Source organism: Elephas maximus, chromosome 9 (genome assembly GCF_024166365.1).
Source record: "Elephas maximus indicus isolate mEleMax1 chromosome 9, mEleMax1 primary haplotype, whole genome shotgun sequence".
In the NCBI taxonomy this organism is placed as follows: Eukaryota; Metazoa; Chordata; class Mammalia; order Proboscidea; family Elephantidae; genus Elephas; species Elephas maximus.
In genome coordinates this window covers 83,369,507-83,387,352 of record NC_064827.1, presented here as the reverse complement: position 1 = coordinate 83,387,352, position 17,846 = coordinate 83,369,507, and the positions used below count along the sequence as shown (strand labels likewise).

The window sequence follows — 17,846 nt, the reverse complement described above, 5'->3', positions numbered from 1 at the left end:
CGGGCCCACTCATGTCATCCGATCATGAGTCAGGAATATTCTAGGACTAATTAGTTTTTTTTTTTTATGGTTCTTCACTTGTATTGGGCTACAGGCTCTCTGAAAGCTGGTGACCCTTTGCTTAGACAAATGCACACAACATTTTCAGTTCCTAGTCTGACAGGAAACCCCGGTGGCGTAATGGTTAAGTGCAGTTCAAATCCACCAGGTACTCCTTGGAAACTTTATGGGGCAGCTCTACTCTGTTCTGTAGGGTCGCTGTGAGTCGGAATTGACTCCATGGCACGGGTTTGGTTTTGGTTAGACAGGTTAACCAATGTTTGAATACACTGAGGAGACAAACTTCAGGCAGAGAGTTAAAGGGTGAATTAGTGGTGGTGCAACAGCTAAGCTCTTAGCGGCTAACCAAAAGCCACTCCGTGGGAGAAAAGACTTGGTGCTCTGCTCCTGTAAAGATTACAGCCAAGGAAACCCTATGGGGTGGTTCTTCCCTGTTATACAGGGTCACGATGAGTCAAAATGGACTCGATAGCACACAACAAACAACAATACATAAAAAACTAAGCAAAGGAAAAAAGTTTACGGCAGCAAAACCAACTGTGATCCTAATGTCTTATGTGGCTCCAATGAGAATAATAGTGACACAATCTTGGTAATGCAAAGCCTGAATGTTGATTTAACCAATTATTAACCAGGATGTTATAAAACTTAACACATTGGGAGAATCTGGGAGAAGTACATGAACATCAGGGTAGAATAGAAGAGGGCTTAATCTTATTAGGAAGTCAATATCTTTTTTAAAAAATGAGGAATAGTAAATAAGCAAAAGTTATTTAGAAATTTGGAATTAAAACCAGGAAAAAAAAAACCGTAGAAAAATAAAAAGTTAAAAGTGGTTACTTATGGAGGGTGGCAGGGGATGGCGCGGAATGTCTGTTTTTCCTTGTTGAACTATTTGATTTTTTTAAACTAAAAAAATGGCTTTGGTTTAAAGAGTAATACATCTACTCCTCACTTATCTACTATCCTGTTACCCGAAGTTTCTCATTTATGATAATAAAAACTCTATCCAACTGCTTTGCACATTAATGAGACGGCAGGCACGGCAGCAACGGCTGCAGAGGATCCTCTCCGTCAAGGAAGGCCTCCAGGAAGCTGGGCAGCACTGCCCCATGCCCTCTGCTCCCTCCTACTGGCGGGGGTGCCAGGCCCAGCTGCTGCGTGTGTGGGGCTGGGTGGACTGGCAGGCAGCACCAAACTAGCAGGTGTCTGTTTTGGGTTCTCGGCTCCTGTGTGGCCCAAGGCCCTGCAGCTCAGAACTGCTGTGGGGTAGGAAGGGAGGAAAGAAAGAGGGAAGAAATGTCTGCAAGTTTATTGACATCCCAAAGTGAGCGGAACTGGGCCTGAACCCTCCGCCTAGGGGGTGAGTGGCTCCCAGTGCCCTTGCAGGATGCCCCGAGCCTCGGTGACTGGCCAGGCCCAGAGGGCAGAGCAGGCTCTGGGATTGTGAATGCAGGGCTTGCAGGAGTGGAAGTGGAGCCCTGGAGGCAGCTCTGAGAGGGAAGCTATGACATAGCACAGGAAGATGACGAAGTGGTTAAGCTGTGGGCCCTCAAGTCACACAGCCCAGCTTTATCCAGCTTTGTCTCCTCCAAGCCTCCTTGTTCGCAGAAGAATAATCCATAACTGGACTCATTACAAGAGCTCGGCTGCTAAGCAAAAGATAGGCAGTTCACATCCACTGGCTGCTCCTTGGAAACTCTGTGGGGCAGTTCTACTCTGTCCCATAGGGTCACGATGAGTCAAACTCAACGGCAATAGGTTTGGTTTTTGTTTTTTTATTTAGATTTGTCACAGCAATGAGTAGATCAGTAAATCTTAGCTGTTATTATTTCTATGATCATATTTTCTAAATAAAAAAATCAGACAAATAGATGGTCTGAAAACAGGGGGCGGGGGGGAGTTCTCCGTGTTCATATAACTTGGATTTTTGTGTAACAACCTGGTCTTTGGAACCTAACCGTGTTAATAAGTGATGAGTGTATGTAGTGTGGAAATGTTTATCCAAGTAATTAAAATTTCTTGAAAGAGTTTGCAAATCATGGACTGAGTCAGCTCCAAGATCCCTTCCAGCCCTAACACTGTAGTAGTCTAGGTAAGAGTTATTTTAAGAAAAGAGTTTAAAAGATTTTAGGGCAAGTGATATGTTGATGCTTATCAACCCAATTTTTTCCCTTAGGTTAGAATCGACAAATGAAGAAGAGATCAATTTGGAATCAGCTAGACATTCTGAAACATATTTATCTGACGATTCCAGAGATTCAGATGATTCAGCTGTGGATTTGGGTTCTGCTGTGGAGAAGCTACGAGAATTTATTCCTGGTATAAAGGAAAGGGCTGCCACTACAATTAAGCGAATGTATCGAGATGACTTCGAACGGTTTAAAGAATTTAAAGCACAAGGTAAGCTTGTAGCACTTTAATATTTGTTGAACTTGTGATATAACTAGCACTTGACTTTCTCTTATGAATGGTTAAAATTTATCCATTGGCAAGATGTACCCTTCAGCTACTTCCAGCTTTGTCTCCTACCAGAGTTTTTATGAGGGCTATAAGATTAGCAGAATTAAGTGTACTAGTTTTCATCTTTGCCTAACTTCTGGTAGAGGAGGCCAGGAAGAGGAATGGAGAAATATGGCTGAGAGGAGTAAATTGAGACTTCTTTTAAACTTTATTTGAATGCTGTTTGAATTTTTAATGAACACGTATTACTTTTCAATATAAAAACACACACCCATAAGGATGGCTATTATTAAAAAAAAAAACAGAAAATAAGTATTGGCAAGGATGTGGAAAGATTGGAACCCTCATGTACTGCTAGTAGGAATGTAAAATGGTACAACCACTGTGGAAGACAGTTTGGCACTTCCCCAAAAAGTTGAACATATAATTACCAAATGACTCAGCAGTTGCATTCCTAGGCATATAACCAAAAGAACTGAAAGCAGTGACTCAAACAGATATGTTCATTGCAGAATTATTCACAATAGCCAAAAGGTAGAAACAACCCAACTGTCCATCAGTAGGTAAATGGATAAACAAAATATGGCATATCCATACAATATAATATTATTCAGTCATAAAGAGAAATGAGTCCAGATACATGCTACAACATGTGTGAAACTTGAAAACACGCTGAGCAAAATAAGTCTGACACAAAAGGACAAATATTATATGATCCCACTTAACATGAAGTACCTAGAATAGGTAGACTCATTAAGACAAAAAGTAGATTGGTGTTTACCAGGAACTGGTGAGAGAGAGAAATGGGAGTTATTACTTAAGGGGTACTGAGTTTCTGTTTGGGGTGTTGCAGAGAACAAAACTACTCAGTCCTTAAAATAAAATTAGGAGAATTTATACAGTAAAAAAGAAAGGTACATTTGAATACAGAGGGACACCAGTTCACATAAGTGAGAACTGATGACTCCAGTGAGAGAGCTTCTAACAGGAACAGATACAGTCCAAGGAACAAAGAAATTGTAATACAGATTGTTTGATTGGTTAGTCTTAACCTGGTTGAGGTCACAGGAAGGATGGGTTAGGAGGTAGGGAACGGGCTTCTGTTGGATAACTAGGTAGAGAGGCTTACAGTGGTTGATTTCAGGGACTAATTACAGAGGTTTTCAATCGTTAGTATCCTTCAGGAGGGGTCATAAAAACATCATTGGTTGATGTGAAACAGCTCTAACCAGATGTCTCAGGGATTCATGATAACCATTTGGTACCAGGACCTCATTTCCCAGAAACAGCTTGTTGAAACAAAACCCTGTTAAGTTGTTAAGTTGTCTGGCAAACCTTAGGTAAGGCTGGCTCCAGGACCCTTTCAAAACAATTTTTTTATTCCATCCTTGTCATAAACATTTCTGAGGCCCACTTTACACAAAAAGACACCTGTGTTGAGATCCCCTTCCTTAGAGTGTAAATCTTTCACATCCTGTTTGACAGCAGAGGGAAACACTCCCTCAATTCCCATGGCTACTAGTGGGTTGGGTTACTAGCAATTGAGGAGTCAAATGGCAGGTGCCCATGAAAAGTCTGGGTTGACTCGCTGTGAGCAGCTAGGCAAATAAAGAGTCCATGCAGGCATGTCGAAAGACCAGTTTAATTCAGCAAAAACTGAGTTTAATTCAGTCATTAAGTTCTGGTTCTAAAAGGCTCCATGTTGTAATTGCTGATTGAAGATCAACTGGTGGGTTTACTTTTACACATTATTGACGATAATATACTTTTTTTCCCTCAATCCTAGGTGTTTCTATTAAATTTGGCAAGTTTTCTGTAAAGGAGAATAAACAACTAGAGAAAAATGTACAAGAATTTCTGTCCCTGACAGGAATTGAGACTGCAGACAAGCTGCTGCACACTGACAGATATCCAGAGGAGAAATCTATGATCACCGATTTAAAACGAAAATATGCATTTAGATTGCACATTAGTAAGTTTAGAAATGTTCACTCTCTGACCATCTGTATCTGTAACCTTATAACCTTAAAGTAAACAACATCACCCATGGTAAGTAAGATAGCCCCTGGCACAATGCCTGGCCCATTCAGTGCCTGTAGTGCATGTTAACTGCTGCTATGGTTAATAGTATTCTTATTATTGCTAGCCTATACTTGTAGGGATTTGGAATATATTCCAATCTCCCATATATAGTGCTTTTACAGATTTTATGAAAGTTTACACAATCAACTTCTATCTTTCCTCCTTAATAATAATTATGGTTTGGGTTTTATTGTTGTTGTTATCATTCCTTATTTACCTTTTTTTTTACTTCACAAAGCATATCTTTATATGTACCTTGGTCTCCTATTTTTTTTAGAATATAGCCATATGTGAGCCTTGTAGCTGGAACCTCCTTTCTGGAGGGCATGATTAGAAAGTTAAAAGGTCATGAAGTAATGTGGGATCAGACTGAAAGAAAATCTCCCTTGAATTTGAAAAGGATAATTTCTTAGTTATTGTCTTATTTCAAATTATGTTAAAATTACTTTGCCATATAAGGGTCTTTTCCATGAATTTAGTAGACCAGAATCTGGGGCCTTTAGTTACTAAGCTTTTAGATTTGAAAGATCTCCAAGGAAACTGGTATTTTATATATCTGTTCCCCAAAACAACATTATACAAAACATGAGATCCCAATCTTAATGTGGGGGTTAGGATAGTTAGTGTTGTTAGAAAGAGTTTGTTTGGGTTACTTTTGTAAATGTGACTCTTTCATGCCATGCTCTGAAATGTTCCCCCCTTTTTAAAAAACTAAAATGTGTGTCTTCTGACTACTTTTCTTTTTGACTTTAGGCAAGGGCATTGCTCGGCCTTGGAAACTAGTATACTATAGAGCAAAGAAGATGTTTGATATCCATAATTACAAAGGCAGGTAAGGAAAAGGTCTTAGCTTGAGCCAGAACGTTTTCTTTGGTCTTTGACAATACTGTCAATCAAAATATCCACAGTGATAAATTTGAAGTAAAAATTACATAGATCCTTTGGTGTGTGAAACCAGAAGATGTATTTGTTGTCATGTGTATGTCTTTCAAGGCCATTTTAATTTAAAGGCTTCTAATCTCTTTTCTAAATGCTTAGCTTTCCTTTCCTTTTTGCCTTTATTTTAGCACATAACATATTCTGCCTTTCTTACTGGTACTCATGAAATTTTCTCTGCTCTTTACCAAATTGTAAGCTCCTTATGAACCCAAACTTTCCTTCTCAGTCTGATGTTCTTTTAGCACTTGGCACAGTTCTTTGGATTTTCAATAAATATTTGAAGGCGCAGGTAAACACTAGTATTAGATCATTTACATGTGATTCAGTAGAGTTAAGGCAGAGTGCTGAATATGGTTATTCTAATTCCCTCCTCTCTTTGCCCTCCAATAAAATATCCAATTATAATTTGTTTCCAACATTCCAAAAGTAGATTAAGGATCTGCTATTGGAACCTTGGTAGTGTAGTAGTTAAGAGACTGGCCACTAACCCAAAAGGTCAGCAGTTCAAATCTACCAGCAGCTCCTTGGAAACCCTGTGGGGCAGTGCTACTCTATCCTATAGGGTTGCTATGAGTCAGAATCGACGTGACGGCAGTAGGTTTGGTTTGTGGATAAGCACTATGCTGAAGGACAAAGGGATAAGCAAGAAAGCATCAGGTCCCACCTCATAAGGCCCAAACAATTATTGGCTCGCCTGCTTTATCTTAACTTTGGGAGGCATGTTTAGTAAATTACAGCAGTTTTCTAGCAGGATTAATTGAGGTCTGTTCATCTGTATGACTTTAAACCAAAACATACACATTTTCTCAACTTCAGACATTGATATGACCTTAGTTTCTTTCCTGTTTTTAAATTTTTTACGGAAAGAAATAAAACCTCATGTAGAGGAGAGTTCCCACACAGACTGAAACTTGCTGTACCCTTTTTTTCCAACCGCAAGGCTAGACATTTGTAAGCAGAGGTTTAAGAAAATTCACTAGATGTGACATTTTAAGTGCAACTTGAAAGAATACTTTTAACTATTTTAAAAAATGCTTTTGGTAAAGATGGTGGCAGCCCAGGTAACATATTTCTCTACCTGTGACAGATGTGGAATGAAATTTTTTTCAATGAAGTTTTTTTAATTGTGATAGAATGAAATTTTTAGAATAATAAAATTCTGTCATGCTAATAATATTTTTTAAAAACTCATTTGATTTATGCCATATTATTTGTGATGTAATCATTTGCCCTTAGAATATTTTTCCAACTTAAAAAATTCTTAACTGATAAGCTCAACCACACATAGAAGACTAAATGGGCACGCCAGCCCTGGGGCAAGGACAAGAAAGCAGGAGGGGATAGGAAACCTGGACAAATGGAAATAGGCAACCCAAGGTCGAGTAGGGGAAAGTGTTGACATGTTGCAGGGTTGGCAACCAATGTCACAAAACAATATGTGTATTAATTGTTTAATGAGAAACAGATTTGCTCTGTAAGCCTTCATCTAAAGCAAAAAAAAAAAAATTCTTAACTAAAAAAAGTAGAAAGTCAAAAAAAATCAAAAAATTTTAAGGCTCTGAGGGGCTTTGGAAGTCAATGTACACTAGTCTCATTTTTTACACTCATTTTCTCTCTTACTGCCTCTACTCTGTGACTTCAAGGGTCCATTTAAAACATTCTTTATACCAGAAGGACCCTGATTGCTTTGAAAACTACTAGAAAGTAGTACTTTTTGAAACCCATGGATTTTAATAATCAAGGATGATGAGTCTCTGTTGACCGTACTCTGCATTTACAGATGAATTTCCGAAAACATTAGGGTGTTATTTTCCTGAGGTGGTTCTGGATTGTAATCATCAGAGACCATTAGTATTTTGCCAGGGCTTCTTTTGTATTGCCTTTCGTAATAGCATAGCTCCCCTTCCCAATTAATGTTTAGAAGTCTTGGGATGTCACATAAATTGCTTTTTCTTCACTTAAACATTTCTGGTAGTTAATCTCAAATTTGATAATATTATAGTGCTTTTTTGAGTTTTATAATACATTTTATGTGGTATTAATACACCTTAAAAATCTCTCAAATAATGAAGCCACCATATCCCTGATACCAAAACCAGGTAAAAAGACACCACAAAAAAAGAAAATTACAGACATATATCCGTCATGAACGTAGATGCAAAAATACTCAACAAAATTCTAGCCAATAGAATTCAAAACATATCAAAAAAATAATCCACCACGACCAAGTGGGATTTATACCAGGTATGCAAGGCTGGTTTAATATTAGAAAAACCATTAATGTAATCCACCATATAAATAAAACAAAAGACAAAAACCACATGATCGTATCAATTGATGCAGAAAAGGCATTTGACAAAGTTCAATACCCATTCATGATAAAAACTCTCAGGAAAATCCTACACAAGTGGATAAACATACCTTGCTCATGGATAGGAAGACTTAACATAGTAAAAATGTCTATTCTACCAAAAGCTATCTATACATACAATGCACTTCCGATCCAAATTCCAATGACATTTTTTAATGTGTTGGAGAAACAAATCACCAACTTCATATGGAAGGGAAGGAAGCCCCGGATAAGTAAAGCATTACTGAAAAAGAAAAACAAAGTGGGAGGCCTCACTCTACCTGATTTTAGAACATATTATACAGCCACAGTAGTCAAAACAGCCTGGTATTGGTACAACAACAGACACATAGACCAATGGAACAGAATTGAGAACCCAGATATAAATCCATCCACATACGAGCAGCTGATATTTGACAAAGGCCCAGCGTCAGTTAATTGGGGAAAAGATAGTCTTTTTAACAAATGGTGCTGGCATAACTGGATATCCATTTGCAAAAAAATGAAACAGGACCCATACCTCACACCATGCACAAAAACTAACTCCAAGTGGATCAAAGACCTAAACATAAAGACTAAAACGATAAAGATCATGGAAGAAAAAATTGGGACAACGTTAGGAGCCCTAATACAAGGCATAAACAGAATACAAAACATTGCCAAAAATGACGAAGAGAAACCCGATAACTGGGAGCTCCTAAAAATCAAACACCTATGCTCATCTAAAGATTTCACCAAAAGAGTAAAAAGACCACCTACAGACTGCAAAAAAATTTTCAGCTATGACATCTCCGACCAGTGCCTGATCTCTAAAATCTATATGATTCTGTTAAAACTCAATCACAAAAAGACAAACAACCCAATCAAAAAGTGGGCAAAGGATATGAACATGCACTTCACTAAAGAAGATATTCAGGCAGCTAACAGATACATGAGAAAATGCTCTCGCTCGTTAGCCATTAGAGAAATGCAAATTAAAACTACAATGAGATTCCATCTCACTCCAGCAAGGCTGGCATTAATCCAAAAAACACAAAATAATAAATGTTGGAGAGGCTGCAGAGTGATTGGAACTCTTACACACTGCTGGTGGGAATGTAAAATGGTACAACCACTTTGGAAATCTATCTGGCGTTTTCTTAAAAAGCTAGAAATAGAACTACCATACAACCCAGAAATCCCACTCCTCGGAATATACCCTAGAGAAATAAGAGCCTTTACATGAACAGATGTATGCACACCCATGTTTATTGCAGCTCTGTTTACAACAGCAAAAAGCTGGAAGCAACCAAGCTGTCCATCAACGGATGAATGGTTAAATTATGGTATATTCACACAGTGGAATACTACGCATCGATAAAGAACAGTGACGAATCTCTGAAACATTTCATAACATGGAGGAACCTGGAAGGCATTACGCTGAGTGAAATCAGTCAGAGGCAAAAGGACAAATATTGTATAAGACCACTATTATAAGATCTTGAGAAATAGTACAAACTGAGAACAACACATACTTTTGTGGTTACGAGGGGGAGAGGGAGGGAGGGTGGGAGAGGGTTATTTACTGATTAGATAGTAGATAAGAACTACTTTAGGTGAAGGGAAGGACAATACTCAATACAGGGAAGGTCAGCTCAACTGGACTGGACCAAAAGCAAAGAAGTTTCCAGGATAAACTGAATGCTTCAAAGGTCAGCAGAGCAAGGGTGGGGATTTGGTGACTATGGCTTAAGGGGACTTCTAAGTCAATTGGCAAAATAATTCTATTATGAAAACATTCTGCATCCCACTTTGAAGTGTGGCATCTGGGGTCTTAAATGCTAACAAGCGGCCATCTAAGATGCATCAATTGGTCTCAACCCACCTGGATCAAAGGAGAATGAAGAATACCAAGGTCACACGATAACTATGAACCCAAGAGACAGAAAGGGCCACATGAACCAGAGACTTACATCATCCTGAGACCAGAAGAACTAGTTGGTGCCCGGCCACAATCGATGACTGCCCTGACAGGGAGCTCAACAGAGAACCCCTGAGGGAGCAGGAGATCAGTGGGATGCAGACCCCAAATTCTCATAAAAAGACCAGACTTAATGGTCTGACTAAGACTAGAAGAATCCCAGCAGTCATGGTCCCCAAACCTTCTGTTGGCCCAGGACAGGAACCATTCCCGAAGACAATTCATCAGACATGGAAGGGACTGGACAATGGGTTGGAGAGAGATGCTGATGAAGAGTGAACTACTTGTATCAGGTGGACACTTGAGACTGTGATGGCATCTCCTGTCTGGAGGGGAGATAGGAGGGTAGAGAGGGTTAGAAACTGGCAAAACGGTCATGGAAGGAGGGAGCGGGCTGACTCGGAGAGAGTAAGTGGGAGTATGGAGTAAGGTGTATGTAAGCTTATATGTAACAGACTGACTTGATTTGTAAACTTTCACTTAAAGCACAATAAAAGTTTTTTAAAAATAAAAAAAATTAACTACCATCAATGTTAAAACCTAAAAAAAAAAAAATACTCTCAAATAGTTTTATCTGTTGGTGTTAAGCCATTCATTGCCTATTTAATGAATATCTATTGCCTGGCAAGCATTATAGATGTGTTAGTAAACAAAACCCAAACTCATCCTCTACTCCCGTGCCATGGAAGCCACTCAGAGAGCAGAGAAAATCGCATGAACACTTGAAATGTAGCTAGTCCAAATTGAGATGCACTGCAAGAGTAAGATATATATTAGATTTGGAAGACTTGGTTTGAAGAAAAGAATATTAAATATCTCATTAATACTTTTTATATTGATTATATGTTAAAATGATAATATTTATTATACATTGGTTTAAGTAAAACATTAAAATTTCACCTTTTTTTACTTTTTTTCATGTAACTACTAGAAAAATTTAAAATTACTTTTGTGGCTCGCATTATATTTCTGTTGGACAGAGTTGCTCTAGAGGAAGAGATGAATAAGCAAGGGAACCTATAAATATATAGCAGCAAATTCATTACAGTGAAAGAGAAGCACAACATTCTGTGAGATAAGTGGGGACCTTCCTAAGCTAAGGTAGTCAGGAAAGGCCTCTCTGAAGAAATGCCATTTAAGCTGTATTCTGAGGGTTTGTAGGAGTTTCCCAGTCAGAGTGGAGGGAAGGCCATTTCTACCATCGGTACAGAGGCTCAGAGGTGAGAAAGAGCTAAAACAAGGCTGGTGTGGCTGAACTGTGAAGAGCACAAGCTTTGAAGGTACTTTAATAAGTTGTATTTTATTGCAAGTGTAATGCGAAGCCTTTGGGGCTTGCATAGGAAGTAACATGATCCGATTCGTTTCCTCTGGCAGCTGTGTAACTGAGCCAGGTTTCTGGGCTGGGATTGTGATTATTAATTTATAGGATGAACACAGTTGAAACTAAGGGACATGAAGTGATAAGAGTTCTAGTCATCAGAAGGACTGGCGCTGAAACGGGGTTTCTGGCAGCACTCCCCACTCAGCTTGGTCCATTCTACTGCAATGAGAATAAAGCTTTTAATCTTGTAGTTAATTCAGAATTGTGGTATGTTTTCTCTTCCTCTTAGGTATAGTGAAGGAGATGCTGAGAAGGTAAAGCTATACCATTCCCTCCATGGAAATGACTGGAAAAAGATTGGTGAGCTGGTGGCCCGGAGTAGCCTGTCTGTTGCCCTGAAGTACTCCCAGATCAGCAATCGTAAGTTGCCATCTGTAGCATCCACTTAGGGGAATAAATCAGCCTCCACAGGCCTGGGTCAGCACACAAGCTGATCCAATGCCCAGAAATTGTTTCAGGCCTGTCTTCTAGCAGAGTTAGAATTTTATTTTGGTGAGTAGGATAGTTTGTCTCCTTTGTGGTTACCTTATTATTTACCCCTATTTTTCTAAATTTAAAACTAACTTTTATTTCTTTGTATTGCCGTATCTTCCTCTCCATATGGAAGGTGAGAGTTAGAATTTTAAAAGACGTTCTCTATACTGATTCATTTCATTTCCTCATGTTTATTGGTACCTTTATTCACAAGACCAATTTTAACCATACTTTTGGGTAGAAGCTTAGTAACTTTCACCACAAATATAACTGCCCAGTGGAGCCACATCCAAAGAAGCTAGTCAGTCGGAGAGACTGGGCGGAGGAGGTTGCTTCCCCAAGGTGGCAAGGGAGACTTTGGGAGGGATGGAAAGAGGGAGGGATACAGCTCAGTTGTCTGCTTAGACAGGACATTTCCCAAAACGAGGAGCCCTGGTGGCGCAGTGGTTAAGCATTTGGCTTCTAACTGAAAGGTTGGCAGTTCGAACCCACCAGTTTTTCTACGGGAGAAAGATACAGCAGACTGCTTCCATAAAGGTTTATAACCTTGGAAACCCTATGGGGGCAGTTCTGCTCTCTCCTGCAGGGTTGCTATGAGTCAGAGTCAACTCAGTGGCAGTGGATCTGGGTTTGGTTTTCTCAAAACCAGTGTTGGTGATCTCCTACCTGTCTGTCTCTCATTTTCATAAAGTTTCCTTGATTACATTCTTTACATTGAAAAATCCCCAATTGCTTTAAGAAGACAGTCCTTAGCGCATGTTACTGTTTAGTGTGGAGGCACGTGTACTCCAGCACAGATAGCACTGTGAGCAACAGCGCGTCCGTGTGGGCAGCGCATGGCAGGCCCTATGATGAGCTGGAGAGACTGTACATCGTGTCATTTAATTCCAGCCACTCCTGCCATGTGAAGACTCCATGTGGCCAGTTCTTCCAGTGTCCAAGAAATAAAGCAAAATTGAACATTTTTTAATGTTGTGAAATTTACAGTTCTTTCCTTTTTTTTAATCTCTTGATTTTTAAATGTTATTGATAGGGTGGAACCAAATTGTGTGTCATACCAAAGATAGTCGCAGGCTGTCAGTTTGAGACCACTTCCTTAGCATGACTGTGAGTGTCTGTAGTCAAGAAGAGTAAACCATAAATAAGTGCTTTTTGCACCCTACGTCGGTAATTTGTTTCAGAAGTTCTTCAGGTGTATTTATCATCAAGTACTGTGTTGCTGTCATTGGTGGCCTGTCATTGGTGGCCATTAATTTTACACTAGGACCTCTTCTGGGGGAGGATTCATGTACATAATATAGAAGTCATTAGATTTTTTTTTCTGTTTAGTGTTTTACAATTTCCTGGAGAAGACATTGCTCTCGGAAACTGAAGAACAACTCTTTGTGAAGTTAAAAACAAAACAAAACATTGCTTTAAGAAAAGACTTGTTATTTAATAATTTCTGGCTTTTGATTATAAAAAGAATCCATTACCACTTTAGTAATTTCATTTTAATTTGCATATGATTGTATTTGATAATTTCTGTTTGTGTAATTGAGATGTCCACCCATTGTTTTCTGAAAAGTGCCTAGGTTATCATTTAGTTTTTAATATTGTGTTTGAAAGCAAATAGATGAGCAACTCTGAGACTGTCCTTTTATTCTATAGAAGTAAATCATGGTACTTGGAGTAAGACAGAAACCCAGAAACTAGTCAAGGCCGTTGAACAAGTGATTCTAAAAAAGATGTCTCTCGAGGAATTAAAGGAGGTAGATTCTAGGCTCCAGGAAAATCCTGAAGGCCGCCTATCAATTGTTCGGGAAAAGCTCTACAAGGGCATATCTTGGGTAGAAGTAGAAGCTAAAGTGGAAACAAGAAATTGGATGCAGTGTAAAAGTAAGTGGTAAGTTTTAAGATTTTCTTAATATAAATTTCAACAAGATGGTATTCTCTCTTGACAATTTCTGCAGAGTGAGTAGAGAGGTAAGGTTACTAAGAATATATGTTGCTATTATGTGAAAAACCTTACATGTCAAGAATTATCTGTAGTCCGCTTTCCAACCACTTCAATAGGTAATTTTAATTAGCACTTAACAGCCCTTACAATTCATTGAAGATTGTGTAGATTCCTCAAAAAGAATTCAAACCTTTTAATACCGAATGCTGACTTCAGGTTTCTTCACTCTGTCCTTTTCTAAGGCTTTAGTAAAAACAGGCAGTTATCTATTTGCAGCACACACACACACACACACACACAATATATGAAACTAATGCTCAGGAGAGAAACGACAAGCATGGTATTCAGTGATAGCTCTGCCTTGCTTATTTTGCTTTGTAATTCATCATTTCCTCTGTCTCGTCTAAAGTAAGGCAGTCACGCTCTTGATTTTAGAACTCCTTTAGCTGAACCAGTCACCTGGAGTTATTTTCAGTTAACCTTGCTGTGTGTTGTTTGCCTGATGTAGCTTTTCTAAGCCCTGGAGGATGGCTGCGTGGGCTCTTCAGCTGCAGCATGAATCCTTGTATCAGTGGCTCTATGCATGCACAGCTCACACCTCATGCAAAAAAAGGAGCTCAGTGATCCTTGAATATCAAATACGAATGAAGTCCAAAGTAGGCATAGTTTATTTTTAAAAGCAGACTCTTAGAATGTGCTGTTTATGTGCATTATAGTTTTTCTGGGGGGTATTTGTTTATTTTAAAACAAGATTCCGCTCAGGAAAATAAACTCCAAAGAACAGATAATGTTTTTTCAAAGTACTACAGGGAAGAACTAAAACCTTTTCTGCCCCTCTAATATGGGGGCAGAGGGGATTATAAGCCTCAGTTGGAGGACGATAGATCAATGTTAAAAAAAAAAAAAAAAGATACAGGGCTTTTGTGCATCAAAGGACTTTATCAACAAAGTAAAGAGACAACCTCCAGAATGGGAGAAAATATTTACAAACCATATATACGATAAGAGTTTAATATCCAGAATACATAAGGAACTATAACTGAACAAAAAACAACCTGATCAAAAAATAGGCAAAGGACCAAAGAAGATATACAAATGGCCAACAAACACAGGAAAAGGTATTCAACATCATTAGTTATTAAAGAAATACAAATAAGCCACAGTGAGATACTTCAGCCCCACTACTAGTTTCTGTCTGTTTCACCTCCACTAGGATCGCTATTATAAAAAAATGGAAAATAACAAGTGTTAGCGAGGATGTGGAAAAATTGGAACCCTCATCCATTGCTGGTAGGATTGTAAAATGGTGCAGTTGCTGTGGAAAACAGTCCTCAAAAAGTTAAACATAGAATTACCATATTACCCAACAATTCCACTCCTAGGTCTATACCCAAAAGAATTGAAAGCAGTGATTCAAACAGGTACTTGTACACCAGTGTTCACTGCAGGATTGTTCACAATAGCCAAAAGGTGGAAACAACCCAAATGTCCATCAGCAGATGCATGGATGAACAAACTGCAATATATTCCTACCAGGAAAAAAAAACCCTTTGCCGTCAAGTCTATTCCAACTCATAGTGACCCTATAGGACAGACTACAACTGCCCCATAGAGTTTCCAAGAAGTGACTGGCGGATTCAAACTGCCAAGCTTTTGGTTAGCAGCTGAGCTCCTATCCACTGCACCACCAGGGCTCTGCGATGAAATATTATCTAGCCTTAAGGAAAAATGAAGTTCTGATACATGCTACCACATGGATAAACTTTGAAAACATGCTGAGTGAAAAAAAGTCAGACACAAAAGGACAAATATTGTATGATCCCACTTGCATGAAATATCCAGAATAGGCAAATTCATAGAGACCAAAGTTTATTGTTACCAGGGGCAAGTGGAAGGTCCCTGGGTAGCGTAAATTATGCTAACTACTAACCTAAAGGTTGGCAGTCTGAACTCAGCCAGTGGCACTGGAAGAAAAGGCAATCTGCTTCTGTAAAGATTACAGCCAAGAAAAACCCTGTGGACCAGTTCTGCTCTGTCATACGTGGGGTCTCTATGAGTTGGAATCAACTCAACGACAAAGGGTTTGGTTGTTTTTTGGTTTAGGGGCAGGTGAAAGGGGGAAATGGGAGGTATTAAGGGGTATTGCGTTTCTCTTAAAGATGAAAAAATTTAGAAACAGTGGTGATGATTACACATGATGAGCATAATTCACTGAATTGTACACATAAAAATGGTCAAATTGACAAATGTATTCGGCCACCATAAAAAAGATAATGTAATGTCATATCTTAAAATATATAATGTGAGTAGCAAAATCCTTTGACTATCAACTCCATCTGAAATATAATATACATCCCAAGACATTAAGTCAGAATGGAATTAAGAAAGTATTGAAGTAAAAGCTTCCATCAAAGCTATTTATAAAGAAATTTGAAAACAGTTGTTTTTAAAAAAGACGGAGAATTATTAAGGGTATTGCTCCTTCAAGATTTGCATAATTAAGGTAACATGCGAGATTTCTTTTTTAGTTAAAGGGGGAAAAAAGGAATTGGAAGCCTCAGCATACATTTGCCCTGTGTAACATGGAAATGACACTGAGTGATACGTTTCAAAATTCTAAACGTGATAGGTATTAGTAAGAACAGCCTCTGTTATCTGTATGTCATATATCTGCGTTATGAAGAATGACGTAATTGTAAGAGCTAGTGATCTGTCACCCAAATTGTGGCAGATTTTGCTATTCAAGAGAAGTAAGTTTTTAATATTTTTAACTGAGTTGCTACTCTCATTAGGTATTTCAGTCAACCCTGTCCTTCAACCATTAGCTTTGGGCAGGAGAGGAATCTTCACATCATTTATCACTGAATTTATGTAGTGTTCCAACAGCTGGTAACAGGAATAAGGGCAATATCCATCTGTTTCGGAACAACCCGAAGTGCAGTGAATTTCCGTAGTGTCTTTAAGCGCCTACTAGTGGCCTTACTCTTCCCCATTTGACTTTTACTGTGGAAATTTTCTAGCACACACGTAAACATAGTCCCTCATGTGTCATCATCCAGCTTCAGTAACCATCAATGTTCTATCGTTATTATTTTATGTATCTCTCCCTTGCTCTTTTTTTAAAAAAAATTGTGCTCTCGATGGTGGTAAATGTTAGCAGTGATAAATTGCGAAAGTTAGAAATTGGTTCTGAACGAGGGCAATTTAGATGAGCAAGAGAGATGTTAATGGAAACTCTGCCCCTGAAAGTAAATTATATTTTTCTCTTTTTCTAATGTAGGACTGAAGTTTTAACCAAAAGGATGACTAATGGTCAGGATGTATACCGGGGAGTCAATGCCCTGCAGGCCAAAATCAACCTTATTGAAAGGTACAGAAATAGGAATTGACGATATTTAACTGCTTTTCTCTCTAGCCAAAATGCAGTTGTTAAGACAGCAGGGTCTGCATTGAGATTACTAAAGTTCAGATCTGTTCAGCACTTTTCACGTGTATGACCTCGAGTACGTTACCTCTCAAGCTTCTGTTTAATCATCTTAAATGATACTGGTAATGGTAGTGACTACCTCTGTTGTTGCCGGGAAGATGAAATGTTGCATGTAAAACAGTGTAGTTATTTTAGTCCTTGAAACTTCTTCTGTGGTTATGTTATTTCCATCTATTGGAAAATTGAGGTGAATAATTCAGGCAAAGCCTTGCTGCTCTCGAGTACGCATTTGTTGGTGTCACTGTTGCTGGGTTTTTGTTTTTGTCTTTGCAATCATGGTCCATGCAGAGCCTTCTACTAGGTGTTTGAAGGGCCAAAAGGGAAAGGGAGGTGTGGACCTGTTTTATGAAGGGTGCTCGTCTAGGAGACCTGGGCTGATGCTGGGCTCATGTTGAATGAATAACAACAAAGCAGAAGAAACTTTTGGATTCTGGTCACCCTCTCCCATTTCACTCTCCCTGCTTTATGTCATGAGCTCTGCTTTAAGTTCATTGGTGTGCTTCCTGATTCTTCACACTGGCTGGCTGGCTATGCCTCTGCCCTTTTTTTACCTGCTAGGGAGACAGCTTAGAACAGCAGATCCAAGGAGGACATCTCAAGTCAGGCAGGCCTGGGTTCCATATTAGTCATGTAACCTTGAGCCAGCTACTCTATCCCTCAGCTCCAGTTTCCTTGTCTGTAGAATGAGGATAATCCCCCCAATCTCATCAG

General features: G+C 38.9%; 1 protein-coding gene across 3 annotated transcripts in view; it reads left to right on the top strand.

Moving 5' to 3' along the window:
• TTF1 (transcription termination factor 1) overlaps positions 1 to 17,846 on the top strand; it is a 43,823-nt gene that overhangs the window by 14,876 nt on the left and 11,101 nt on the right. For 2 of the 3 annotated variants that reach the window (XM_049895836.1, XM_049895835.1), the window contains exons 4-9: positions 2,240 to 2,463; positions 4,310 to 4,495; positions 5,359 to 5,437; positions 11,465 to 11,595; positions 13,360 to 13,594; positions 16,929 to 17,018. In XM_049895836.1, coding sequence (XP_049751793.1) covers positions 2,240 to 2,463; positions 4,310 to 4,495; positions 5,359 to 5,437; positions 11,465 to 11,595; positions 13,360 to 13,594; positions 16,929 to 17,018 — 945 coding nt within the window. The remainder of the gene's footprint in view (positions 1 to 2,239; positions 2,464 to 4,309; positions 4,496 to 5,358; positions 5,438 to 11,464; positions 11,596 to 13,359; positions 13,595 to 16,928; positions 17,019 to 17,846) is intronic. The other variant, XR_007518659.1, reaches the window with a different exon arrangement.